Source organism: Amblyomma mixtum, chromosome 8 (genome assembly GCF_055824585.1).
Source record: "Amblyomma mixtum isolate Tamu chromosome 8, ASM5582458v1, whole genome shotgun sequence".
NCBI classification, from domain to species: Eukaryota; Metazoa; Arthropoda; class Arachnida; order Ixodida; family Ixodidae; genus Amblyomma; species Amblyomma mixtum.
Window position 1 is genome coordinate 40,959,195 of NC_143019.1, and position 27,006 is coordinate 40,986,200.

The window sequence follows — 27,006 nt, forward strand, 5'->3', positions numbered from 1 at the left end:
TACGTCTATGCTGCGCGTTCCCGTTCTCATTAGCGCTACATTCAGTGGCGCTTCGTGTCATTACGTACAGCTTTTGTGAAAAAGTTTAGAGCGCAGTGGATTTGGGTCCGAGCCACATCATGTGGCTCGTAATGCATATTCAGCGTTCCGAATCTCCTGAAGGTAAGATATCTGGCCCTGTCCCCCTCCAACGGAGATATGATTACTAGGAATGCTAGAGGGACATCGCTACATGGCTTAGAAGCAGACACCCTGGGCTCTAAACCTTTGAAGTAGGCTGTACATAAATATCATTCGGCAGGAACTGGCCGTGTGAGCGCGTATTACCTATCTTGCTTGCAGGTGCACTTGTTAAAGCGTATCGTATCACACCTGGGCCTCGACCTGTCTGGCATGTCTTACGACGCTGACTTCGACATCCTGGACCGGGTCGCCAGCCTGTCCTTGGAATATGGCATACCGGTTTTCGTCAAGTTTGATTTGCTGTTTAGCCCTCCGGAGATATCTTATCATATCTTGGAGGTGGGTGACATTCTGCTATTCAAAAACAGTGCTTTCAATGTTTCGCACTCGTTGTAAATTGCGCAGCCGTTGTAAAGCATGGCACGAGGAGGCACTGATGGCAGCGATTATTGCAGTCCTGGGAGAAACATTTTTGGGAGCATTTAAGAAAGTAACATGAATGTAATTAACGAAAAAATATTGAAATTTTAATTATATTGAGGTTAAGGAAATTGCCATTTCGATGGTTAGGCAAGAGAAAGTAATGAATGCTTTGTAAGCAAAGTAGGACACACAAAAATCGCCAGGCGAGAATCAACAAATTGGAGATAGAATGAACGACGCAGAGAAGCTGAAAGTTTTGTGCTATGCAGCTGACACGACTGTGACCGTCTCCTTGGGCTCATCGCCATCGAAGAGCAAGGGGCACTTTAGAACAATTAGGAACCTAAGAGCGGGAATACATTGATTTTCTTCTGCGGTTTTGTTTTCCTTACAGTATGTTATACAGGTAGATTGCATCCAGTATACGCGATGCTTGTCGCCTCAAATGTTGCACAAGTCATTGTGTGCAGTCTCGCATAATATTCCAGGAAAACTGCCAGGTGAAAGGCATAAAAAAATTATAGAACCTTTAAAGGTGCACTGAAGAGGAATCTGAACTTGTCTTTTTGCCGCGGGAACTCGATCTACACGTTCCGAGCTTTCTTAGAAACTGCGATTTATTGCCCTGTGTGGCCGATTTTTCTAATTAAATCGTATTAACGTCTGTCTCCCGCCTTTTTTTTTTAATTCTCCCTCGTACGGTGGGCGGAGTCGACCAACGCGTGGAGCGCCTTTCACCCAGTCCCGTGGCGGCTTGCCGCTCTGCCATCGGCGGAGTAATACGTACTAGTCCGTAGTAGCAAATAGTCCGCGCGTATTTTTATTTCTTCGGGCTTATTTTGCGGCTATATTATCTGCGAATGAAACTATTTATTCATGGAAACCTAAAAAACAAAATAAAGCGAAAGCAAAGCCTCCACGGGACTGGGTGAAAGGCGCTCCACGTGTTGGTCGACTCCGCCCACCGTACGAGGGAGAATTAAAAAAAAAAAAAAGGCGGGAGCCGGACGTTAATTCGATTTAATTGGGGAAATCGGCCACAATAAGTCACTGTTTCTAAGAATGCTAGGAACGTGTAGATCGAGTTCCCGCGGCAAAAAGACAAGTTCAGAATCCTCTTCCGTGCACCTTTAAGCCACTGCCCCTTATTGAGAAATTTACTAATTCCTAATAGGAACACAAGAGCCCAACAGCTCATTTCGTTTTATCTTTCAGTAATATCAAGACGGAGCCACACTGCATAGGGGATAAGTGAAATGTATGCCTTTTTACAAAGAAAGAAAAACAGGAGAAAGACAACGTATGCACACTGTTATAGGCTCCTAATTGTATAAAAGTGTCCGCTGTCTTCAATGGCGGCGACGAGTCCAAGAAGGCGGTCACAGTCATGTCATGTGCATAGAACGAAGCATTCAGAACGGCAGTTATCGCGTCGAGGAATAACTTTGGGTTTCGCTCCGAAAGTTCGATGAAGCAGAAGGACAGGTCAGTTTGCAGAAGTAGGTTTCGACACTGTATCGTATGCGTGGCATTATTCATGTTCTAAGAGGTATACAGGGTATGAGATCGTATATTCCGATTCGGCCCGGAAAAAAAAACGCGAGTATATAAAGTAGATGAAATCAAGACGACGAAATGGGTATGTGCGGGCATATGATCCGAAGGGACTGTAGCCAATGGTTCCTTAGGGTTAGGAGTGGATTCAAATATAAGACAAGCGCACCAGGGGCGCGAACCTTATCCGTAAAAGAGGCCGTGTGGCGAGAGCTACAGGCTCGTACCCCCTTTGCCAAAAGTAACCGAGCAACAGGTTTTTGCTTCTCAACCGTATATAGTGGAGCGCTTACCGCAACCGAAAGGTGTCGAAACGTGAGGGCAAGGGTTCACCTTACTTTACACGGAATAAGAGCTTAAAGGGGCTGCGAAATACTGCTTGGGGGGATACCAGCAATACTTCAGGTGGATTCTTTATGTCACACAGATGCTGGCTTAAAAAGAATTAAGGAATTGATGCACAGGAACGGGAGTTATTCAATGAAGAAATTTAAAAATACAAGCAAAGAAAACGCTGCCCTCAACTCGATTTTGGCGGGGCTTTCCACTCCTATTTCGCTCTCCCAATGACGGCACCTGGCGCAACCAATAAAAACAGCCTGCCAGAGCACGTCGCGGAAGTTTGCTCTCCATGGTTGCCTGCTCTCTGTAACTCGTTCTTGCTCAGACTGGCAGCGTCGTTTCCATGCCAGAGCCCCTGGTGGTGTATTTTTATTTTACTTGCTTTGCAGAGCTTTTATCTAAGACGAACAAGTTGTTTTTGTTGATCTAATATAAAACACCGACAGGTGACAAAATGTCTCTATTTATTCACACAATTTGCAGTATATTTACTGTTTGTCCAATCATCAAGCTCGCGCCAGGTGATGTCATATCCGCTGCTGAAACCCGCCACTGTGTAGGGACACCATCAAAGCCATGAAGTTGTTTTTGGGGGGACATTAAAATATTAAAAAACGGAATATACGTGGTATTACCGACGCTAATAGCACCACTGTAACTCACTGTATGCGATCAACAGGCAGAACAGTCGACTAAGATTGTGTTTCTAGGCCCCTTTAAGGGCTGCCGCAAGTGCTTCGCTACGCGGCCAAAAAACAATACACCGCTGCCCGGTTACTTTTGGCAAATACTTACTTACTCTATTCCGCTGTTGTATTCCTACATCCGTCCTTCCATTGGTCCACTGCGCTGCCACCCCACCCCCTGCTAAAAAACATCCTTCCCTCTGCTATGTGGTACGACAATGCTAAGCCTATCAGCCATTTCTAAATCCGCCAGTACATCCTGGGAAGAGTTGCTGACTGACCCCACGTCCACTGGCTTGACGGCCCAGCAATGGCTGGTAGAGCGTGTGGCGGCGGCGGCCGCGACATCTAAGCTTCCGGACTAGGGTCAGCACCTGGTGTGGAAGGCGGGGGGGGGGGGGGGGAAGAAGGGGGAGCATCAGTTGATTTCCGGTCAATACAAATGTTTTTACTGCGAACAGTACAAAGGGACGGTGAAGATCAGGTGAGCGGATAATATTAGGAACTTTGTGGGGTTAGGGCGGTCGCTGCTGGCGCTAGAGAGGGTTATTTTGTGTTTAGTTCGACAGACCTTTGTACTGCAGCGTAGACATAAACGATGAGATGAAGGTGATAAGACATGGTTCGATCTATCCAGCGTTCGGAGATAGGGAAATTAATTTCATAGTGTTCGTGCTCAGAGCCCCTCTATGTCATTTAAGACACAATGTTGAGATTTTTCACACATGCTGCGCACAGATCTGTAAACGCTATTATCATTTCTGTGAGGCGGTGCCTCCGTGTCGTATTTGCAGCTTATTTCTCTCGGTAGTTATTGTGAGAAATACGAGAAGTATTCAACTCCCGCGGGATTCGCGCTTCCCCGTCGCAGATGAGGATCAACGACGAGGACGAAACCTGGCTGCGGAACAGGTACTCTCGGGGCAAAGCTAGCAATACGGAGGAACTGTACCACCAATACCTCAGCGATTACGACCGCAGCCTTCTCACCACGCGAGTCACCGAGAGCGTCATCGCCAGCGAGCAAATCAGTGCGTACTCTTCTCGATCTCATTTGATCCCAAGTGCAAGGAAAATACATGCATTAGCAATAATAGGAATTTATCAGCATTAATAGGAATCCACGAGGACTTACAGGATGGGTAAAAATTTTAAGGGACACTATAGGTCCACCTTAAAGGTCTACTGAATTTTATCGGCCATATTTTCTTTGCGGCAACCGATAGCTCTTTACTCAAATTACCGTTTAGCCAAGCGTGGTGCCAAGAAGTGCGGTAGAACATTTTAAAACAGAATTTATTCATGTGGGGACACATCTGTTTGAGATGGTAGTCTCATCTGGCAACCATCTGGATTTCCGCCGCGCGGCGACAAACATGGCGGCGCCCGTCGAAGCCGGACCTCTCGCTTCGGACTGAATTCTCGTTTTTGCTGCCATTTTCAGTGCGTTCACTGGCCATAAATGGGGCGCTGGTCTTTCGCTTGGTCTTATCTCGCCTATCAGAAAACGTATAAGTGATTAGTTTGCTTTGTTTTAATAATTAGAGTGACGATTCTGCCGCTTCTAGGCTTAAGTTGAAAGTCGGTTTGTGTACAGCCTTGGTTCCCGTCCTGACAACCAGACGGCGCCACTATAGGCTGAGTTTACTTTTGCGTCTCTGCTAGCATACACTGAACTAAAAGTGGGAATGTGTCTACGTTTAGCGTGCGTAGAACCTATAAATATTCATGTGATTTACAGAAAAAGCGAGCGGCACGCCTTCTACAGTTTACTAGAGCAAAACGTACGTTTCTCTGACTTTGGGGCATAAAAACGGTACGTAGTATATTCACTTATGCTTCTACAAAAAAGGCTACCACCTGCACGAACAAAATGAACGTTTGGGGTCGCCACCATGCATTTTTACGCGACTTTTAAGGCCGAAATAAAATATAAATTCCTGCCTAAACTGGGAGCAGTCCCCTCGTTATTGATGTTATACGGTGTCAACTACCAGAATATGCCATTATTTATACACTCATCTTGGTGAGTAGACTGACCCTTTAAGGGTATGACGCGACGACGTGATGGATTGCTTCCCATATATGCAGGAGGCCATTCTGTGCATAACATTCATATATCCCTCGGAGTCCTCATATCCCTCCTGCGCACAGGTGCAGGGGTGAAGCGATGCGCCTCGACCATGCGATGGCAGGTTCTCCCAGGGGTGTGCATTGTGCGGTCCAAGGTGCTCTTCCCGAGCGACCAATCCTTAATTTAACTTCCACCTGCCACGGTGGCCAGGTTGTCATGACGCAGCAAGGTCGCGTGACTTAGGTGGCCTACCTGCTCCTAGGTGGCTCTCTGGGTACTACTTACCAGAGTCATGCCCGTGATTTTTCGCTCACAACGCCGACAACACCGAGTTCGGGTTTTCTGGGTAACGCGGCCTCTAACGCCATCGCGTTACATGTTCTCGGCCCAGAGGATCTGCTTTTTGGCATTATATTCTGGCACATAAGACAGCTACGAAGCTACCAAGCTTCTCAATGGTGAGAATGGTAGTGCTACTACCGCTGAGAGAAATTTTGAAGCAGTTTGATCATATATAAGGACGTATATGTGTATAACAACAGAAGTTTCCACACAAACCCGTCTATTCCATCGTCTCCGTCTACTTCTTGCTCTTCTTTTTGTACGAATCCTGCGCTGATCATGGTTTACTCTATCGGGGCTACATCAGAGACAGCGAAAATGCCAAAAGAATATTCTCTTTCATGCTCCAATTATCACTGCGTGCCAGAGAAGTAACCTTGGGAGAGGACATGGCGGTGGCAAGCGTGGCGAATTGTCTTGGTTGCGGCAGTTTTAGTTTGTTGATTAGAGGAGACATTTGCGGAGCTCCGACTGTGCCTCGCAACTAATGGATCATCGCACATTTTCACCGAGGCCCGGGTCAGGTGCCTTTTGAACTCTCCCCTGCCTGCCATATGAGTAATGCCTGCCGGAAAATGTCTATCACACTATGGGATTATTAGCTTCAAATTCGAAGTCAGCGTTCCTCCAACCATTTAGCGAAAGCACGAAGTCAAGCTTTCTCTATGCTGCGGCAGGTAACATTAGTGCTCCAAACGTTGATTAAGCTGCATTGTGAAAACACCCCAGTAACACCGTGCTCAGCTGAAATCGGTCAAGCTTGAGAAAGCGGTGACGCAATAAAAAGTTCTCAAACCAACGAAGTGGAACAGTACGCAGGCCTCCCACAGAAGAATAAGGGCTGAACCTTTCCTCGCAATTTGCTCCGAGTGGATTTGAGGATGACAGCGCGCGACAGGCCTACTGTTACGGCGCACGGTCATCTGCCTTGCGCAGAGCTCTGCAAGCCGTCTTCCCGCGCTCGCTATTTCTAAAGCGAAGCTGATACTTTTGTAGCGAGAGCTACACTACGCCAGCTCTTCGAGCCTTCAGCGTGGCACCCCTTGAGCTCCGTGGCGGCGCCGTGGCCTTGAGCCGGTGTGTCACGTGGTCTGGAGCGGCTGCTGCTGCCAGCGGCGCGGGGCACCGGCGAAACCGAGCTGCAACTGCTGTGCGCATGCGCCGTGTCAGGTGGAGGCGGGGGGGGGGGGGGGTGGGGGGAGTGGAGAAGGGGAGAGGTGTCGCATCTGTATAGGTAGGCGGCTCGACGGAGCTCTCGGGTCACTCCAGGTTTAACCAGAGCTAAACCACAGCCAATTTTTTCTCCATATTAAAGGAGCTCTGAAAGGGGCTTAACAACGTTGCGATATGCCTGGGATGTTAAAGCGCGCCGCTTCTCAAATATCCTCCAGGTAGAATTTTTTAATGCGCTCTGTAGAAGCTAACTTATCAGCAGTCAAAATTTTAATATCTGTGTCTTCGTGCCTTTCCTTCTTTCGTCACTTTTTGCACGCTGGAAAGTCGGCGTTCCTCCGCCGGCCCCACCTCCAGGGGCGGAGCTTCCTGACCCACCGGAGCTATGTGGCTTATTGGCTGCGGCAATGGTAGCTGCCTGACGTCTGAAAGAATCTAACCAATAGCCACTCCTCAACTTGTATACATAGATGCGAGCGACGGAGGAGGGCGCGAACATGTAAAAGTCGCCGAGAAGAGCTCGCTAACTTTCGCGCGTGACCCTGCAAATTTCTTTAGACAGTCTATAGACTGTCCATAGAATTTTGTCTATAAAGTGTATAGACTCTCTATAGACAAGCCCTACATAGACCATCTATGCATTTATGGCCATACACTTTTAGTCGGATTCTGTTTATAGACAGTCTATAGACTATGAATAGACAAAATATATCTATAGGAAGGTAATAGAGTCTATAAGAAATCCACAGGCTGTCTATAGGACGTTTTTATAAGGGTGGGTCGTCTGCTGCATGTAGAAGAGTATTATTTGGCTCAAGTTTTCATGACAACACAATGCAGTGATTGAGGGAGTTGATTTGTTCTTCTCGGAAAGTGTTTCAGGGCCCCTTTAATCAGGTGGTCAGTCATTCAAAACTACGTGGTGATGCTGCAGGACTCTTGGCGGAAGTATGAAGCAATTTTTTGTGTTTTACCGTTTCCTTTGGTGCAGTGTGATTTTTTAAAAAGTCTCCGGCGGGAGAGGTTCATGGCCACCCGGACGACCGTGGAGAAGCTTGGAACCTTCACGCAAGGTGTCATTTCAAAAGGTGCGCTAGGCTTCTAATACGAACTGCTTGCTAATATTTTACGTGGTAAGGAATTTCAGTTTATGTTCTAAGCTGAAACTGCCTGAGGAGCTGAAACTGCCTTGCCTTGTTGGAGCAGACCGTTTTTTATGATAATGGGGAAAAAATATTAAACCAGAAAAAAAAGAGTACTATTGGCACTGTTACAACTTGAGAAGGCTAGGCCACTATTAAACCGAGCTGGCTGGCGAGTCAGTGCTTTGCACTGTATATTAGCTAGAAAAAGGGTAATAGAGAGTGGCTTAGCATAAAGTGGTGTCTATAAGAGAGACGAAGAGGTCCGGCAAAAGTTTGATTCAAGGATCACTTTAGATTTGTTCGGGTCAACGAAAAAGTCTGTGACAGAGCTTCGGCCAAGAGCATCTGAAATAGTACGTCAAAAATTCGATGGGGTGATAGGAAGTCGAGGACTGAGGTGGCTTGGATTGTTAAAAACTTGTTTGTGAGCGCATGACGGAGAGCGCGGCAGTTCACATACTGTCAAGAGGAGAAGAAAAATGAAAGCAGTTTACAACTGGGAGCTTTTCTGATTTCAACGTATGGCTATTACTGATTGTCATCCCGCTTTATGATCACAGCAATCGTCTTCCGCAGGTATGAAAACACGAATGATTTATTTTAATTCTGATGGTTTTTCTGCAGCACAATACACATTTTTTTTAGTCATTCAACAAAAACAAGGTAGCCTACCAAAGGTGTTCTTTGCTTTATTATACCACAATACACAGTCAAAACTATCTCCAAGCTTCAGTACTAGACGGCTTTCAATATTTACAGCAGAAGGTTTGGTGTTTATGCAGTGATGGTCCATCTACCCAGGCAAAACAACTTCCCCTTCCAGCAGCTATAAAGTCGCTTAAAGGCTACCCAGTAGCAATGCTCAAGGTTTGTCGACGCTGAAAGTTGCGAAATTTTATTCTTACCGCTGAACACATTGAAATTTGCAACCCTTAGCCCGATTAGTCCACGTAAGTCCCATCAGCCCACACAATATTATGCAGCCCAGAGACATGCGAAGTACGCAGATCGGCTCACTGAATAAGTAATATATGCATTGGTAGAAATAGTACGCTAACAACCAGCAAAGAATGTGTTTAAGCCTTGCAAAGCCTATCTACCTGTTTAAATTAATTTAATATGACCACGGTTCACTTCTCTGTGTTGATGCACTAGATGAGAGAAGCTCTAAATTCGTGTCAAAAGGTTCATCATCAACCTGACTACGTCCACTGCAGAGCAAATGCTCCTCCAATTAACCCTGTCCTTTGCCAGCTGCGGCCACCGTAGCCCTGCAAACTTCTTAATCTCGTCCGCCCAGCTAACTTTCTGCCGCTCCCTGCAAAGCTTGCCATCTATTGGAATCCACTCCGTTACTTAAGGACCAGCGGTTATCTTGTCTTCGCATTACGTGCCCTGCCCAAGCCCATTTCTTCCTCTTGACTTCGACTAGGATGTAATTAACCCGCGTCTGTTCCCTCACCCACTCCACCCGCTTCCGGTCCGAAAGATTACCTGGAATTAACTTGACACATCCAGCGGTTAATATCCTTGTTTTGTATCCAAATAGCGCTGTTATCGAAGGCATTGACCAGTATTCGGCGCAAACCAATTCGTCTCGATGTTTGCCTAGCTTCCGGTCCAAAGTATTACCTCCAATTAACTTAACGCATCCAGCAGTTAATAGACACCTTTAGCGTACCATGTACCATGTTGCCGTTACCGGTGCTGGAGTACCGGGAGCCCGCCCGCAGCCAATGCGCATGCGCAAATCGTCTAGACGGCGCCAGATGGCGCCAGTTGCCCGTCCGAAGCGCTCGCGCCTGCAGCGTCGGGACCAACCAGCGCGTGCTCATCGGCGGTAAGCGGGCTCACGCATCCAGCAGTTAATAGATAGTTTTAGAATTGAGGACTCAAAACTTTGGGTCCCCAAGCCGCGTTGCGTTGTTGCTCGTGGGTTTAGAGGAACAGCAGAGTTTGTGAATTGGGTCAAACGCAGACAGCGCTGGGTCGAGCGCTCGTTACGCCGCAGTGGGGAAAATAAAAAGTGCTTAAAAGCAACAAAAAAGAAAAGTGAAAACGAACAGAATGCATTTTTGAGCAAGAAGAGCCAGCAATAAATTCACATAAACGTAATCGTTTTGTCAGTACTACGAATTAAGTAAACAATTTTAAGTCAAGCAAAGCCAATCGCAGCCAAGTGCTCTTAAATAGTTTTCTTTTGGTGATTCACGTTAATACTGCGAGGTAATACAGCGAGTTAAGTTTAATACTGCGAGTTTGGTGATTCACTTTAATACTCGGGACCCTTAAACAAATTTTGTTGGGTCCCTGAAGTTGTGTGTCTGTATTTCATGTTTTATGCTAAATAAAATACTTTCTTTCCTTCTTTCTTTCTTTCTTCCTTTCTTTCTTTCTTTCTTTCTTTCTTTCTTTCTTTCTTTCTTTCTTTCTTTCTTTCTTTCTTTCTTTCTTTCTTTCTTTCTTTCTTTCTTTCTTTCTTTCTCTCTCTCTCTTTCTCTCTTTCTCTCTTTCTTTCTTTCTTTCCTTCCTTCTTTCTTTCTTTCTTTGTTTCTTTCCTTTCTTTCTTTCTTTATTTGTTTCTTTCCTTTCTTTCTTTCTTTCTTTATTTCTTTCTTCATTTCTTTCTTTCTTCCTTTCTTTCTTCCTTTCTTTCTTCCTTTCTTTCTTCCTTTCTTTCCTTCCTTCCTTCTTTCTTTCTTTCTTTCCTTCTTTCTTTCTTTCCTTCTTTCTTTCCTTCTTTCTTTCTTTGTTTCTTTCTTCCCTTCTTTCCTTCTTCCTTTCTTTCTTCCCTTCTTTCTTTCTTTCTTTCTTCCTTTCTTTCTTCCTTTCTTTCTCTCTTTCTTTCTCTCTTTCTTTCTTTCTTTCTTTCTTTCTTTCACCTGTGTAAAATGGCAAAAATCAGTCGAAGGACATCAAGTTTGCTCTGCGATCAACTGCTGTACGGTGATTTCTCGATTTCTCGTCACTGGCGAGGGTGACCCAAGACGGCTTGGGGGCCCACGCTAGTTTTCGATTTTTGGGTCTTGGGTTAACGCGAACGCAAGAGCCCAAGACTGGCTTGGGTTCTGCGCACGCGCACTAGGCAATTCTCTTGCGGCCCCAAGCCGCTTGGTCCCCCAGTTCTAAAACTCTCTAATATCATTCGTATGGTTCAAACAACGTTGTTATCGCAGATATTAACCCGTATTCAATGCCAACAAAACGCTACTCGATGGTCTCTGAGGAGCGCCCATTTGATAACGAACTAACGGCGGAAATATGCGCTTTCTGTCCAGCCCACTGGATTTGGATGATCCTGCAATATACGAGCAAGACGTTCAAGGCCGAGGATGCGGTGATGCTGTGGGATAACGCGCCGGCAGTCGTCGGGCTGCTGATGGACGGCTCTCGCATGTCCCGCCACGACGCGCGTATTCTGTTGGGCTGGACCCTGCTTCGCCGGCTTCTCCCGGTAGCCCATGGCGCGAGATTAGCGCAGACTGCGAAAGAATGGGGCAGTGGCGAGGGCCTCATAGCCGACTACTGCTATGAACTCGTCTCTAATATAATGGCCATGGCCGTCACGCACCAGTATGTGAAGAGCTGTGAGTAATACTAAGGCGAAAGCCTTTAATGGCTCCTAATGTCGTCCGTTAACAAAGCGTGTCAGACGTGTTTAACTCGGGAAATAAAAAAGATAGAATAAAACAAATGATTGATTCAGATAGAGGAAGAAAAAATGAACATAGAAGCCAAGTTTGATGACTGTAGAGTAATTAGTTATTAATTATAGGCAAAAATTTCGAAATTGCGTCGAAATAGCGCGGACGTCGATATAGCCACGGGAACGTGTGACGTCCCATCCGCCGGAAGTCGTCACGGCGTAGTGAAAACTGTCACAGAATGGTCGGAAAAACGTCGGATTTGTGTCAAATTAGGAGGAAAAATGCGTAATTAAGCGCAATTAACACTTAAGACCACCGAAAGATGTATAATTTGGGCACCGAAATAGCCACGGGAATGGTATGACGCCACATCCACCGGAAGTCGCCACGGCATAGTGTCCTCAGCTTTCGCTTCTCAACACTTTAGTTGCCAAAGTGACCTCGCAGTTTTTTTTTATATCGACGCGTGAAAAAATTCGTGGAGGATAAACAGACTGCAAGCATGAACAAATCTGAGAGTGCTATAAGTAAAGGTAAAAAGATGAGTGAGATTGTGCATGCTGTCACTTAAGATTTCTTCGCACCACCGCGGAGTTGCATCTCTGTTCGTTTCGGCAATAGATAAATTTGTGTTTGGTGTGTTCATTAGACAGAACAAAAATTCACTCATGCTATCGCGGAGCAGGCGAAAGAGTGTACTATGAAGCCACACCTTTCCCGCTGTTATAGTTTTATTACCTGGCAGTTTGAGCGTGTGGACCGGCCTTGTTTACTTGACAGTTATGTGCACTCACGATGATTTTAACCAATGGAGAATGTGGGTCAATCGACCAGCACAGCTGGATAATAGGTCCAAGGGGACGGCAATGTCTTGCCTTATCATATATTTGAATGCGGCTGGTTAATTCATAAGCAGCAAGGGGTAGGGGGCGGAGGCTACTACCACATAAGGGTGGCTAAAACTTGTTCGCCTCAGGAAGCGTTTCTGATGTTCCTCAGGAAGTCAGTATAGTGAGCTTGTACTAGCATAGCAAAGCATAGCATAGCGTAGCATAGCATATCATAGCAAAGCATAGCATAGCATAGCATAGCATAGCATAGCATAGCATAGCATAGCATAGCATAGCATAGAATAGGATAACATAGCATAGCATAGCACATGGTTTATGGTTTATGGGGGTTTAACGTCCCAAAGCGACTCATGCTAAGCGGGACGCCGTAATGAAGGGCTCCGGAAATTTCGTCCACATGGGATTCTTTAACGTGCGCTGATATCGCACAGTACACGGGCCTCTAGAATTTCGCCTCCATAGAAATTGCATAGCTCAGCATAGCATAGCATAGCATAGCATAGCATAGCATAGCATAATTTAGCATAGCACGTCATAGTACGGCATAGCACAGCATAGCACGGCATAGCATAGCGCGGCATAGCATAGCATAGCATAGCATAGCATAGCATAGCATAGCATAGCATAGCACAGCACAGCACAGCACAGCACAGCACAGCACAGCATAGCATAGCATAGCATAGCATAGCATAGCCTAGCATAGCATAGCATAGCATACCATAGCACATAGTTTATGGGGGTTTAAAGTCCCAAAGCGACTCAGGCTGTGAGGGACGCTGTAGTGTAGGGCTCCGGAAATTTCGACCACCAGGGATTCTTTAACGTGCACTGACATCGCACAGTACACGGGCCTCTAGAATTCCTCCTCCATCGAAATTGCACAGCATAGCATAGCAGGGCATAGCATAGCATAGCATAGCATAGCATAGCATAGCATAGCATAGCATAGCACGGCATAGCATAGCATAGCATAGCATAGCATAGCATAGCGTAGCATAGCATTGCATGACATTGGCGCTTATTGGAGCTGCTGCTCAAAATTAGGTAACTTTTTCAGGCGTGTTTTTTAATAAATCGAAGGTATGTAGTCCCTGAATTCCTACGGGTATTTAGTGTGACGTAAGTAAAAGATGAAATTGTGGTTGGGGCCCTGCGTTCTTATAAATATACGTGATCATGCCGTAAACATGCCCTAAAGCCCAGCTTATGGCACAAAGCTAAAAGCGTTCTGCGCTTTTTTCTTGGCTTGGTGCATGACTGCGGATGGCCTACGGTCACCGCTACGCCTTCCCCAACGGACATGACGTTCATCAGTCATAGACCGCAGTGCGGTGGCGTCCGCCCGGCATGTAGTGATGGACTTGATGGAGACTTTGGTGGACAAAATCAGCAAGGCTCCTTGGATCCGGGATCCCGTGCGGACCATTGTGTTGCGGAAGGCCGAGGGCATGCTGTTGCAGATGGCGTATCCTGACGAGTACAGCAACGAAACGCTTGTGGAAGCATTCTACAGTAAGCTTCAAAGAACATCTGTCCTCCGGCGCACTAAAATACTGATTGTATCCGTTCGCTTGTGGACCGGTTTATTAATGCGAGAGCATTATACGGCTATGAACACCCGGCCAAATGTTTAACTGTCTAGAGGGTGGCATTGATAAATGCACCTTGTAAAAGGTTGCTTTTGGCTAAACCGCTAGCATATTCATGCTGTAATTTGACGCGTGATGTGGCATTTGGAGGTCTTCTTTTTTTTCACGTGATATTGGAGTGGAGTACTTGCCTGCCTGGATAAAATTATTAAAATTATGAATTGTCCGCATCTACGAAGAGCCAAAACAAGCGGCATATACAGCATTGGTTCTAGTCCATATGGCCTCCTCCTCTGGGTAAACTACCACTCCTTTCATGGCCGACAAGTCGTTTACCCAGAGTAAGCGCAAATGCGCCACCAGAACAATTCCTGCGTATTCCGCTTGTTTCGGCTCTTCGTAGTGGCAGGCTATGAATATTTCTGATAATTCTGATCTAAACACGCAAGCACTCCACTCAAACATTATATGAACGAAAAGTAACCACGAAATGCCACCTCACGCATCAAATTACAGCGTGAATGTGCGAGCGGTGTAGCCGAAAAGAACCTTTCTACAAGGTACATTTAGCAATGCAACACCCCAGCCAGTTACATTTGGTCGGGTGTACGCGTCATCAAAAATTTTTTCCGCGCGTTAATGTCGTTCTGTTATAATATATGAAAAAAAGTTTGATTGCATTAGGTAGTGGGTGAAAAATCTCGGTAAATTACAAATTTGGTTGATGTGCAGTAGCTAGCTAATTAAACGACAAAAACACAATTACACGTCGCAATAGCCATGGACGTCGATATAGCACTCGGACGTCAGAATAGCCATGGCGTCGATATAGTATGTGTACGTTTTGCTTTCATAATGCTCCAGTATGGGTAGCTGCAGTGAACTGAAAACAAAAATAAAAAAGGGAAAAAACGAAAGAAAAAAAAATGAAGGGAGAAAACAGCAAAGGAAAAGGCTCTCGCTTTCCCGCTCTTAATTAGACTTAAGTGCAATCCCGTAATTTTTGTATTTTTGGATACATCGATCAATTAATTGGTCGACTGAATGGCCTATTGCCTAGTGAGAAGACAAGGGTAGAGAAAATGAGTGGCTCGTTAGGCTTAATTCCCAAGGAAGCGATCTTTTACCGAAACGACGGAAATCACAGGACAATGTTCTATTTTTCATTTGTGGTATTGATCAATGAGAAATAGTGTAATCGTTTAATGACTGCAAGATTACTGTTAGCTGAATGGAATTAGTCGGGAAGTGGCCACAGTGAGCAGTTGCTATGTCGATTCGCTTCAAACGTGAGCTGCGTTTTCTTTGTTCCTTCCGTCTGGTTTCTCCCAGAAGTGGGCCTTTTCTCGTGCACTTCTTTATGCATTCTCCTGATACGGCCCTTCTGTGAGCTAGCACGCACCCTAGAGGGTAACTCAGAGGAGCACCGCACAGAAGTCCTATAAAAGGAAAATATTTGTCCATCTGGGGTATGCGAAGAAGACTACCACTCTGTTTCCCGGCCATACAACCTATTGATCGAGCTTTTCTGTTTTTCTTTTATCTTTTGCTTATATTTCATATACGAGTTGAGCTTGTGGGTGGCCGTACTCTAGTCACCCAAACACTTTAAACGAAAGATTTTGCTGCATATCAGAAGAGTGGACCATTACCTCCAGTATTTCCGTAACAGTAACTTACAATTTTCTAATTTTCAAAATTTTTGTCCGAGAATGTTGGACATGGCTGTGGGAGAGTGCAAGAAAATTTAATGCCATGGTTAGCGAACCTAGACACCATACCTGAAAGGTATATTAAGGCGAAAGCCTTTAATGGCTTATACTGTCATCCGTTAGCAGAGGGTGTCATGCCTTTGGTAGCGTTTACCTCGTGTTAACTCGGGAACTTTTATAAAAAAGATAGGAGAAAACGAATGGTTGTTTCAGATAGAGGAGGAAAAAATAAACCTAGCAGCTAAGTTTTATGACTGTAGGTTAATTAGTTAATTAATTATAGGCGAAGATGTCGAAATTGCGTTGAAATAACGTGGACGTCGATATAGCCACGGGGACGGTGTGACGTCACATCCACCGGAAGTCGTCATGGCATAGTGAAAATTTTCACAGAATGGTCGGAAACACGTCGGATTTGTGTGAAATTAGATGGAAAATTGTGCAGTTAAGCGTCATTAACACTTAAGATACCCGAAAGATGTATAATTTGGGTATCGATATAGCCACGGAAACGACGTGACGTCACATCTACCGGAAGTCATCACGGCACAGTGTCCTCGGCTTTCGCCTCTCAACACTTTAGTTGCCAAAGTATCCTCGCAATTTTTCTTTATGCCTGCATAAAATACGTGAAGGGAGGAATAATTTTTTCATTGCAGTAAATATAAGCTAGGATACTGTTTCTTCCTTGCCTCGCGCGGCCTCAGGACGCTTCCCACAAGTCGGCACGGAATTCTTCGCCCCGTACGTGGAATCGAGGCGTATAGCGACAATTCGCACCTTCAGAGGGCATCTTAGTGCAAAGTTGCGCCAACCCTACGCCAACGCCCTCTACAACTTCGAGGAGAACACCCTCAAAGTCCACGCCGGCATTTTGCAGCTGCCGTTCTTCATCTTTGAAGCCCCGGCCGCAATCAACTATGGAGGTCTGGGACAGGTACGCTTGCCTATTCTGCGCGTGAGGCAGAATCACGTGACGACCCACAACCAGCTGCGCGGAAGGTCATGCAGTACTGTTAAGGAAAAAGGGCTCCAGAGAAGCTCAATGTGCCGGAACGAGATGAAAACCGTAGGAGTGAACGATGCCTCAGGGTTTTTGTGTATACGATTTTATAATAACAGTCACTAAGTGCGGCCCTTCTCGGATGTGTACTTTCTGAGATCAAAATATATACTGAGATCAAAATATATACTTAGATACTAAAATTTTTATTACATGAGAAGGGATAAGAATTACAATGACTGTCGGGTTAACTAAAATTTGTAATTAGATGGGAAGAGATAAGAATTACAGAGTTATACTAAAATTTATAATGTCATGGGAAGGGATAAGAATTACAAATGTCGAGTTATACTAAAATTGGTAATTACATGGGAAGGGATAAGAATTACAACTGTCCAGTTGTACTAAAATTTGTAATTAGATGGGAAGGGATAGGAACTACAGCAACTGTCGAGGTACGGAAGAGGGTTTGATAACAACCGCAGCGGTCGAATTTCGATGGAGGCGAAATCCTAGATTCCCGTGTACTGTGCGATGTCAGTGCACATTAAAGAACCCCAGGTGATCAAAATATCCGGAGACCTTCACTACGGCGTCCCTCGTAGCCCGAGTCGCTTTGGGACGTTAAACACCCATAAAACCAAACAATTGAAAAATACACGGATAACTTAATCGGATTTTCAGTTTTAACAGGCTGGCTTGCTTAGCTGTAAAGGATAGCTTTATTTTTAACTATCAGTGCAGCATTTGGCTATTCGCGAAACATTAGGGTCCAAGCCGGTCATCTCCGTTCGCAGATCACTGGACATGAACTGATGCACGCCTTCGATGTTCGAGGTATCGCGTATGACGAGATGCTACGCCCAGTCTTCTTCCAGGACACTTCAACGATGAAGGAGTACGAAGAGAAAGTGCTCTGCATCCGCTACGCTTACGAACAGGTACGGCTTCACTGCGTACGTACTACAATACAGCGTCACGTGTTTGGATCAGTGCGCTTTTAGTACAAAGATATCAAGCTACTGTTCTAGTACAAGCGCAGCCTGATGCTGTTCCTGCCACGGCGGAAATTCACGCGGCTTTGAGCCATCCACCTAGATACCGCTGAATTGTCTCCGTTTCCGGTTCAGGCTATTCATCGATACATACCCAGCCCTCCCCCCGTTTGTAGCCGCCACCCTCACCTCGACCAGCGCTGATATTATGGTGTTTTACCAGCGCAAGAAGACGCGGACGCAGACGTGGACAAAGTTGTGATATTTTGCTGGTGAGGACAGGATTTCTTGCATCAGCTACCAGACTTGGACTAATTTCTTTGAAATCTATCACTGGGAAGCCTGTATAGATTTCCTCGGCATATATACAGGATGTTTCCCCTAAGAGAGCAAAAATTTAAAAAATAGTTTTTTTTTTGAGTTAGAATAGCGATTTTTCGGCACAGCATTGTCAGCAGTGTACTACGTGACAATACAGCTAAGACGTGGTAACTAGGAGGCTGGTTAACATATTGAATGGTTAACTTTTTAACTATTACTGTTAGGGTCCTTAAGTATTGACAGGGGCGTTGCCCACGGTAAGTAATATCCATATCAGTTTTTAGAATTTCGAAAACGCAGTTACCTCCAGCGCTGTGGCTCAACAAATTTTGGCTACATCGCGCAAAAATACATGCGCTTTCCAGAAGCTTGCAGGTAAAGCAACCTCTACAGTGTACGTTATTCTTCAAAATAGCCAAAATTTGTTAGAGCACGGCGCCGAGGATAAGCGTGTTTCGAAATTCTGAAAACTGATATGGATATTAATTACAGTGGGCTACAGCCTCCCAATAGTTAAGGAGCCTAACAGTAATAGTTAAAAATTTATTCACTTTTAGTTAACCAGCCTGCTAGTTAGCACGTCTTGGCTGTATTCTGACGTATTACACCGCTGACAATGGTGTGCCAAAAGAAGGCGCTCTGCTAACTCAAAAGATCTAGTTTAAAAAATTGCGCTAAATCTTAGGTGACACACCCTGTATATCGCGGTCCATGTGGATGTCGGTGTATTTACCCTGAAGAATGGAAAGTATTTACCCAGAAGAACGAAAACACCGTAATGTCATGGCTCCTTCTTTCAATGGTCGTGTCTTGCGGCGTTGTAACTAGGTTAGGTATTTACATATTTTCTCCACAAGTTAGCAGACTGTTAGTTAAGATAATGTATTAGTTCTGTGCTTCAGAACCGTTCCCGGCAGAGCGGCCGACATCGGCAGACTCCCAACTCAGCTTCGTGCCAAACCCCCGACGGTTTGCTCTCCTCCGTCGCTGTTGTGGCTGGTGAACAACAACAAAGAAAAGAAAACATCGCGGATTCGACATTTTCATGTCAAGACTCACCGAACTCACATTTTTTTGTAGCGAAAGCTACATTGGCCACGAACTTGCGATATCACTGTGGCGGTGCTCCGAGGAGGCACGGAGACCGACCTTGAGCCGTTGCCTAGCAGCCGCCGCAGCTGGCGGATGTCGCGCGCTTGCCGCGCCATCTGGCATGACGTCACACTGCGCACCTCGCCGCCGAGCCACCACCGCCGTTTGGCATGACGTCACACCGCTTGCCTCGTCATTGCGCTCGCCTCCGCTCGCTTCGCCAGCTGTGTCGCATGCTTTCGCTACGTATCTCCTGACATATTGGAAACGTATTGGCAAAACCCGGCCCTACGAAGGGCCAGAGTGAAATCATCCTTTTGCGATATTCGGCTGATTACCTGTTTTTGTTTGGGTAAGAGCCGGCGCAGGGCCCTTTTAAAGCTACTAAGTGCCAGTGTTGGCGCAGTACTGAGCAGCGCCGTGTGGACCGAGCGAGAGGTCGTTGTCATTTTCGCCCGTCGTCGACTCGTGGCATATTGCGTCTCTTCATCGTCGTTGTCAGCCCGCTACAATATAATTTCGCATGCAGACGGAATCATCATCACGCTCGAGGACCCTGAACGACACCACCGACTCTGAAGGATTCGCCGACTTCACGGGCCTGCTGCTGGCGCTGGCCGCGTACCGACGCCTTCCTTCTAGAGAGCTCGATGCGGCTCTGCCGGGCGTTAGACTTAGCGCCAAGCAGCTGTTCTTCGTGGCCCACTGCAGCAAACTGTGCGCCCCACCCTCGGCTGACCGCCGCCGACAGCCTGCGAGCCGTTACTGGGCGAGCCGTTCGCGCTGCATCGGGCCCTTGCAGAATACGCCAGATTTCGCCGCCGAATTTCAGTGCAAGTCTGGTGACCTCATGAACCCCGAGAGGAGGTGCTCCTTCTGGTAGAGTTGTGGAGCACAAATGGAAAGGTTCGTTAGGGGTACAACTCTTTCCACCATCATCTGTGGTTCGTTTTCTCACACTTCTCACTCACATGTTTTCTCACACTCGACCAGTTGCTCCAACACTGGCAAACATAGACCAGAAGGTCATGGACAGCTTGCTAAACTCAGTGGCTCAACGGCACCAAGCAGAAATTCATGCAGAGGTCTTCCCTACGAAGTATTGACTACTTAGTCATTGGGAACAGCCAATTCTATTGTATAGGTGCCGTAATTTACGATAAAAACTCATATAGCCGATGTCATCGCGTTCCGCTTCAATCAACTTTTCAATTAATATATTTTCGTGATAAATTGTGCTCCTAAATACTCATTATTACTTGTTTCTACCATGTATATATTTTATTTATTTATTATTTTTTTCGTTTCCCTTCCTCTTTTTTCTTTTAAAATGTCTTGATTCATGAATCAAACGAGTATATTTGTGAGCGTTGCGTTGTCCGGTGCAAGGTATGCGCTGCTTCTGCTGGTCCGCCCACATGCGCAGGGGTGCTTAGGTGCGTCAGAAAATTAATTTGTATATATTGTGGACAATAAAGCTTCTATTTTATTCGCACTGCTAACCCTCTAATGAGGGTCGTTATAGAAAGAGGAAGCATAGGCAATTACAAACACAACACTCTATGCGAAATTACACTAACAAAAATTTAATAAGAAATTTCGAAACCATTCCCGCAAAAACGTTTCATCACTTCAAATTTTTTCTACATTGGTTTGCTAAACAACATCACTTGGTAATTGATTCCACATTTCAGGCACGCTCAATGATAGGTTTCATTACACCACTCTTGTTTTTTCGTGGGTAACGTCTCAGATGAGATTTCACATATTATTCCCTGTTAGTTTTTTAATTTACCTTGCATTGTTTAAGAAGAAAGGTTTCAATCTTTGCTTTTGTTTCTAAGTCCTATTAACTCTCCGACGTATGTGGTATTTTCTTTTCACAGGTCAAACACAAGTGTTGGTGCGGCAGAAAAAGTTAAAGAAAAAAGGAAAAAATCTAATGTTCCTCAATGCATCGTTTGAACGCGTTAGCAGCAAAACTTTCGTTATGTACAAGGTTGAGGAATTAAAGATCTTTATATCCGAGGTGGTACACTGAAGCTCCTTATATCCGCGGCCAACACGCTAAGTTCCTTATATCCGAGATCAACTCACAAAAGTTCATTATACCCTACGTGGCATACTTACGTGACATATTATTAAGGCGAAATTCTTTAATGGCTCATACTGTCGTCCGTCCGTTAACAAAGCGTGTCGCACGCGTTTAACTCGGGAACTAAAAAAGATTGAAGAAAACCAACGAATGCTTCAGATAGAGGAGGATAAGATGAACCTAGAAGCCAAGTTTGATGACTTTAGAAAAATTAGTTAATTATAGGCAAAAATGTCGAAATTGCATCGAAATAGCGCAGACGTCGATATAGCCACGGGAACGGTGTGACGTCACATCTAACGGAAGTCGTCACGGCTTAGTTAAAATTGTCACAGAATGGTCGGGAAACGTCAGATTTGCGTCAAACCAGAGGGAAAAATAGGCAATTACGCTTAATTAACACTTAAGATCCCCGAAAGATGTATAATTTGGGTATCGATATAGCCACGGGAATGGTGTGACGTAACATCCACCGGAAGTCGTCCCGGCATAGTGTACTCGGCTTTCGCCTCTCAACACTTTAGTCGCCAAAGTGTCCTTGCACTTTTTGAGGCATACTCAGCATGCTCCTCCGAGTCTGCTCCTTAGCACGCTTTGGACATGTGAGATCATCAGCTGGGTAAGCACTGTGGCAAAGGCGACGGGTAGGGGATACTAAACTGAAGTATCTGGTGGATGAAAATATCTGCAAATGCGACAGCGCGTTGCCGACTTGCAGGTCTTGTTGCTAAGGCCAAACAGCCAGCAGTTACTACTCTGCGATGGGCGTGGCTGCAGGGTGTTTACACGATATACTACAGACCGCACCTTGAGCTCACATGGGCAAGAGGACCCTGCAAAAGATGCACCCATTGATTCGGTTGGCACACGAGAACCACCAACCCGCCTACTGCAGTGGTAAACGGGAAGAAAGTCGACATCTACATCTTCAAAATCTTCGAGAATTTCTGGGGGTATAGCTGAAAGAGTAACACCGCTGGTGATACCTTTTAGTGGAGGCAGCTTGTTGGGGAATAAACTGCTTGACGGAATTGAAACAGAAGACTAGCACTGGAGCAAGTCCACCACTCAAAACTAAATCTGGCACTTGCCCACAATTCCCCTCGTGCCGAACGGTGGAACTTTGAAATTTCCAGATGGCTCTGGTGACAGCCTGCAGCTGCTCCCGAATCATCCGAGGGTTTTGCAGTTCAATTGCACCACCTCCTATAGGAACTAATGCCACGGGAATCACCTTGGCATAATTTTTGACTGAGTGACTGCGAAGGTCAGCTTCTAGTCGCTGACTGTCGAGCCAGGGTGCCTGACCTTCGCCTGGGGAGGTCGAAGTTATGATCTAGAGCCTAAGGAGGCGTCCCCCGTGTTTTGCAACAGGACAAAAACGTGGCCAGGTCTCCCAACCATGGGACGGCCCCGTCAGGAACGGAATACAGGTGCGAGGGCATAGCAGAAGAGCTCTGGAAGGCGCAAAAAAGCCAGGCCGTGGAGTCTATGGCACCGAGAGCTCCTGAAAGAGTGACCCAAATAATGATTGCCGTTGCTTCCTTAAGTTTTACGTTTTACTTAAACATACCAACAGTGATGACGGCGATGGTAATGGCAAAAGCCAACGCCAGCCTGAACTTCTTTTATTAAAATTAGATGAGAAAAAAACGAACCGATTTTCCCGAAATCGCCCTGTTCCCATTTAACAGCCAGAAGTGATTGCATAGCCATAGCCAGCTGATTCCCGTTGCTGCGGTCTGCACCTCTATCCAAGAATTATTATGAAAACATTTTTATTTGACCCTAAAATTGATAGTCGGCTCCTCTATACCGGGAGTCGCTTGGACCCTGCAGCCGCTCTGACAAGTTCGGCGAGCTCCTCTACAAGCAAGCAACTCTACGCATCGCATTCGTTACGAGTAAATGTCGGCGCTGCCGCTTTCCTCACAACTCGGTCTAGTTGCGTGAAACGAACCAAATGGTCACTGTCGCAAAATGGCGACGCATCGATTTCTTACATTTCGCCAACGCTAACAATTTCTTACCACCGCTTTTGAATGTTGACAGATTAGCTGATGTGATGGGGTGCTTTGAATTTTAAGGCGAAAGCCTTCATAGGCTCATGACTTGCCAGCATGTGCGTCCGCAGAAGTCTTCCCACCCTAGGTGTGAAACTAAAAACGTCATCAACATGGCGTAGTATGTCGTAACACGAAATTAATCGTCACACCTTAGCTGTCCATTAATAAAAATGACGACGTCATTAACATGACGTAATATGTCTTAGCACGGAATTGATGAGTCAAGCTTAATTAAGTAAAAAAATGATCAGAACTTTAATAAAAATAATAAATAAAAACTGATGACGTCATCAAAATTGTGCAGCATGTCGTAACACGCAATGAAATAATGAAATTGAAGAACAAAATAATTAACGAAAACTGATGACTTCATCAAATGGCGTGGTAATGTCGTAACCGGAAATGTGTTGCGCACGCGGGTGACGTCACCTACGACGCCACCACCGCAGTCTATATCTGAAGCGCCGACCGCCGTTCCGACTCCACCCTGGAAGCTGCAAGCGCATGCGCGTGACGACACCTGTGACGTGTATCGCCTCAGTAATTTATCGACAATAAAGTTTTTCCAACACGGGTAGCAAAATAGGCGTAAATGGCGTTTGCCTCATTTCACAAAATTCGGGGCAAGTTTGAAAAAAAATTCGCTGTGGCTTAGCTTGGTTAAGCCCGGTAATTGCGAAAGCAATATCCGTACCTACACCATGGTTCAGCTGGTAATGTAGCTGGTGGTGGTGCTTGCGGTTAGACTTGTGGCGATGCATCTGTTATACAGTCTAATCCAATGTAATCTAATATAATCTATTCTAATCCAATCCAATCCAGTCCAGTCAGGCCGCCGTTCATGTGCACCGCCGTCGCACACGGACGGCGCAAGATCGCGAAGCAATGTTAAGCCGCTGGTGGTTGGCACAGCTACTGCTTTCTAGCGACGTGAGTCGAGCCTAATCTCTTCAGCGTAACGCCACAATCGCGCTCCTAGCGGAGAGCGCAGGAGTTAAGGCCCATCTCCATGGACACATCGGAGGCGCACCAGCGCAGCGCTTACGCGGCCAGCGCCGCACCGCGACAAGCGTCGAAAAACACATGCAACTCGATGGCCTGTCGCGGCTACCGCGTTCAGCTCGGCTCGGCGAAGCAAACGGCGCGAAGGGCCGTACCGGATGCCGAGAGAACTACGTTCTCTGATTGGTTACACCGACCGCAAACCAGCGAGTCACTTCCGGCGCCGGCGCGAGCGAGGCGCGAATATCTGACATGGACAGATATTTGCCAAGCGCCAGCGCCGGCTCGCGTCGGCGCGTCGCGCATGCGCAGTCCGGCTCCGGCGTACGCTGGTACGCGTAGGCGCTGCGCTGGTGCGCGTCGGATGTGTCCATGGAGATGGGCCTTTAGGCGCCGGTGGTGGCACCGCCAACGGGCACCGCCGCGGCTTGCGACGGCGCGAATCGGTCGCCCTTCTCTTCGGCGTGACGTCACACATGACGTCACACAGAGGTCAACTAAAGGTCAATGGTGGCACCGCCGCGCCACGGCAAAGGCTGAAAGTGCAAGTAGTAAAGCTTTCGCTTTAAAAAGAAACAAAACAGCGCCGCTCGCTTCTATGAGTTGCGGACGGAAAGGGCGCAGCCTTGCGTGCGCTAAGACATGTCCCCCTCGCCCGTCGGCGGCGGCGCCACGCCAGAAATTACGAGACGCTCCACGAAGCGACTCCCGGCTTTTGACCAATGAGGACGGGTGGCCGGTGCAAGAAGGAAAATAGTGTGCACAGCCGACACTGCTTGTATGTGCGCGCCTGCTTTGGCGCGTAAACAAACAGACGCGGACCAAGCCTATATAAGAAGGGCGTTGATACTTGATACTAAGTACTTCACTTAGGGAGTATCTGTTCACGCTTCGGCGAGCGCGGCTTCGGCCGCTTATCTGTTTTTTTGAGCAGCGTCCGTTCCGGCGGACGCAGTTGTTGCTGCGACGCGCGTCTTTTCTTTCCTTTTTCTCTTTCCTCTGATCTTTTAACTCTCCTCTATCTGCACGCGGCAGCGGTGGTGGCTCGGCTTGAGCCAGTAGGCAGGCCCGTGCAATTTCCTTCTCATCCTTCTCTCAGTCACAACAATAACAACAACAACAGTCCAGTCCAAGCCGCCGTTTGAGCTTCGGAGAAGCGCGTCCGCTTGACTCTCGGGAGAACACCACTCGCCCAGCCACGGACCAACGAGGCAGCGTGCGCCAGTCTGCGGGACGGCATCGTCGTGGACCTCTGGTCGTCGGACTACTGCAGTGCCCGGTGAACAAATTGTGTTTTGTTTGTTTGCCTCTCTCTCGTGTTAGTGCAATTTAGGTGCAATATCCATTTTGTACTGTATTCCATCTCGACTTTAACTTTGCACGAGTTGCATTGTTTTGTTAATCACTTTGTATGTGTTTGTACCACTAATTGTGAAATCCTCTATATCGTCTCTTTGCTGCATAAACTTTGTTTTGTTTGTGAACCTTTGGCTCCAACCCATTCTCTGGCTTTCGACCGGCGAAAGCTGGGCACCAAACGAACAAAAACCTCTTGTCACTTGGTAGCTGGTCTTCGCTGAGCTTGCCACGCTGAGTCGAGGGAATCTCCTTTGAGTCCGAGACCGCTACCCACCACGCTCTAAGGGTGTCTGGGAACGCCACGCTAAAAGTGCGTGAAGTTGGGTGACACCTCATCGCACTTTAGTGAGTGGAAAGTGCCCCCAGAATTTTTTCTCTTCGATTATTTCGTAATTGGGTTTGATGGGTTAAAACTCGATTTGATCTGTACATTGTGGATCAGGGAGCTTTTTTTCTGAAAGATGGTTTTTCGAGGCAGTGGTCGCGTGAGTACAGCTATCAGAAAGAGAGGAAGAGGAGACCGAGCGAACCGGTGCGTGCTTGCGCAGACACGAGCTCTCCTGCCAGAATAGCCCCGCCCCTTTTCTGCAGGGACCTTACAGCGGCCTTCAGGCGACCCCGACAGCCAAGAAGTTCCCCGAGCGTCGTCGGAGTTTAACGGGAGATCTTTTCAGTCGTGCTCTGGCCTCATCAGGACGGGTGCCTGGGAGCGGATCAACGTCGTTCCATTCACGTATCGGTGGGTCTCCTCCTTCAAGGTGCTAACAGCAGTTTGAGGCCACGCGGCCTTAAACTAGAGTGAACGCCAAGACGCGCAGCAGCGTTTTGAAACCCCATCTCTGGCTGCCACTTGTCACCTTTCTTGTTTCTTCCACAGCGGCCACAGTTTCAACTGAGCCCAGTGCCACCGCACAAGAGTGCCGTTTATCATCCAAGGACATAGACACAGCAGACCTGCCTAACCATGGGTGAGTAAACCTTTCTGCCGCGGTAATCTTGGGTGAAAATTTCACAGCACCCGCTGTCTCGATTTGGTAATTGACATCTGATAGGCCGCACTCTCCGAACGTGACTCAGTGTTGATGGTGATCACCGTCAGAACGGCTAGATTTGCAACAACAGTATCCAACTCAATCCAAATTCCCTTGACGTGCAGTGGCTTTCCTTTCTGAATTAGCCCTATCCTGAGCAAACTCCGGCAACTCTGGTTCCCCAAATTTTCGTGTTGACGTTAGGTACCAAAATATGACTTCGCCGGTCAAATGAACCATGGAGCAGAACGATGGAGTATCATCGTCATCATCATCAGCCTGACTATGTCTACTGCAGTGCAAAAGCCTCTCCCAAAACCC

General features: G+C 46.6%; 1 protein-coding gene and 1 long non-coding RNA gene across 2 annotated transcripts in view; both read left to right on the forward strand.

Annotated features, from left to right (window-relative positions):
- The window catches only part of LOC149332228 (neprilysin-1-like), a 55,721-nt gene extending 35,690 nt beyond the window's left edge, over nt 1–20,031 (forward strand). Inside the window, exons 9-16 of the mRNA XM_089557484.1 lie at nt 343–522; nt 4,060–4,221; nt 7,769–7,865; nt 11,201–11,509; nt 13,735–13,932; nt 16,429–16,658; nt 17,522–17,665; nt 19,662–20,031. Of these exons, the coding sequence (XP_089413610.1) occupies nt 343–522; nt 4,060–4,221; nt 7,769–7,865; nt 11,201–11,509; nt 13,735–13,932; nt 16,429–16,658; nt 17,522–17,665; nt 19,662–20,015 (1,674 nt within the window). The 3' untranslated portion in view covers nt 20,016–20,031. The remainder of the gene's footprint in view (nt 1–342; nt 523–4,059; nt 4,222–7,768; nt 7,866–11,200; nt 11,510–13,734; nt 13,933–16,428; nt 16,659–17,521; nt 17,666–19,661) is intronic.
- A 5,351-nt stretch (nt 20,032–25,382) lies between these two features.
- On the forward strand, nt 25,383–26,616 carry LOC149332229 (uncharacterized). Its single transcript, XR_016284879.1, has 3 exons — nt 25,383–25,574; nt 26,246–26,393; nt 26,532–26,616. It is a non-coding gene; the product is annotated as an uncharacterized LOC149332229 (long non-coding RNA).
- The last annotated feature ends 390 nt before the right edge of the window (nt 26,617–27,006 follow it).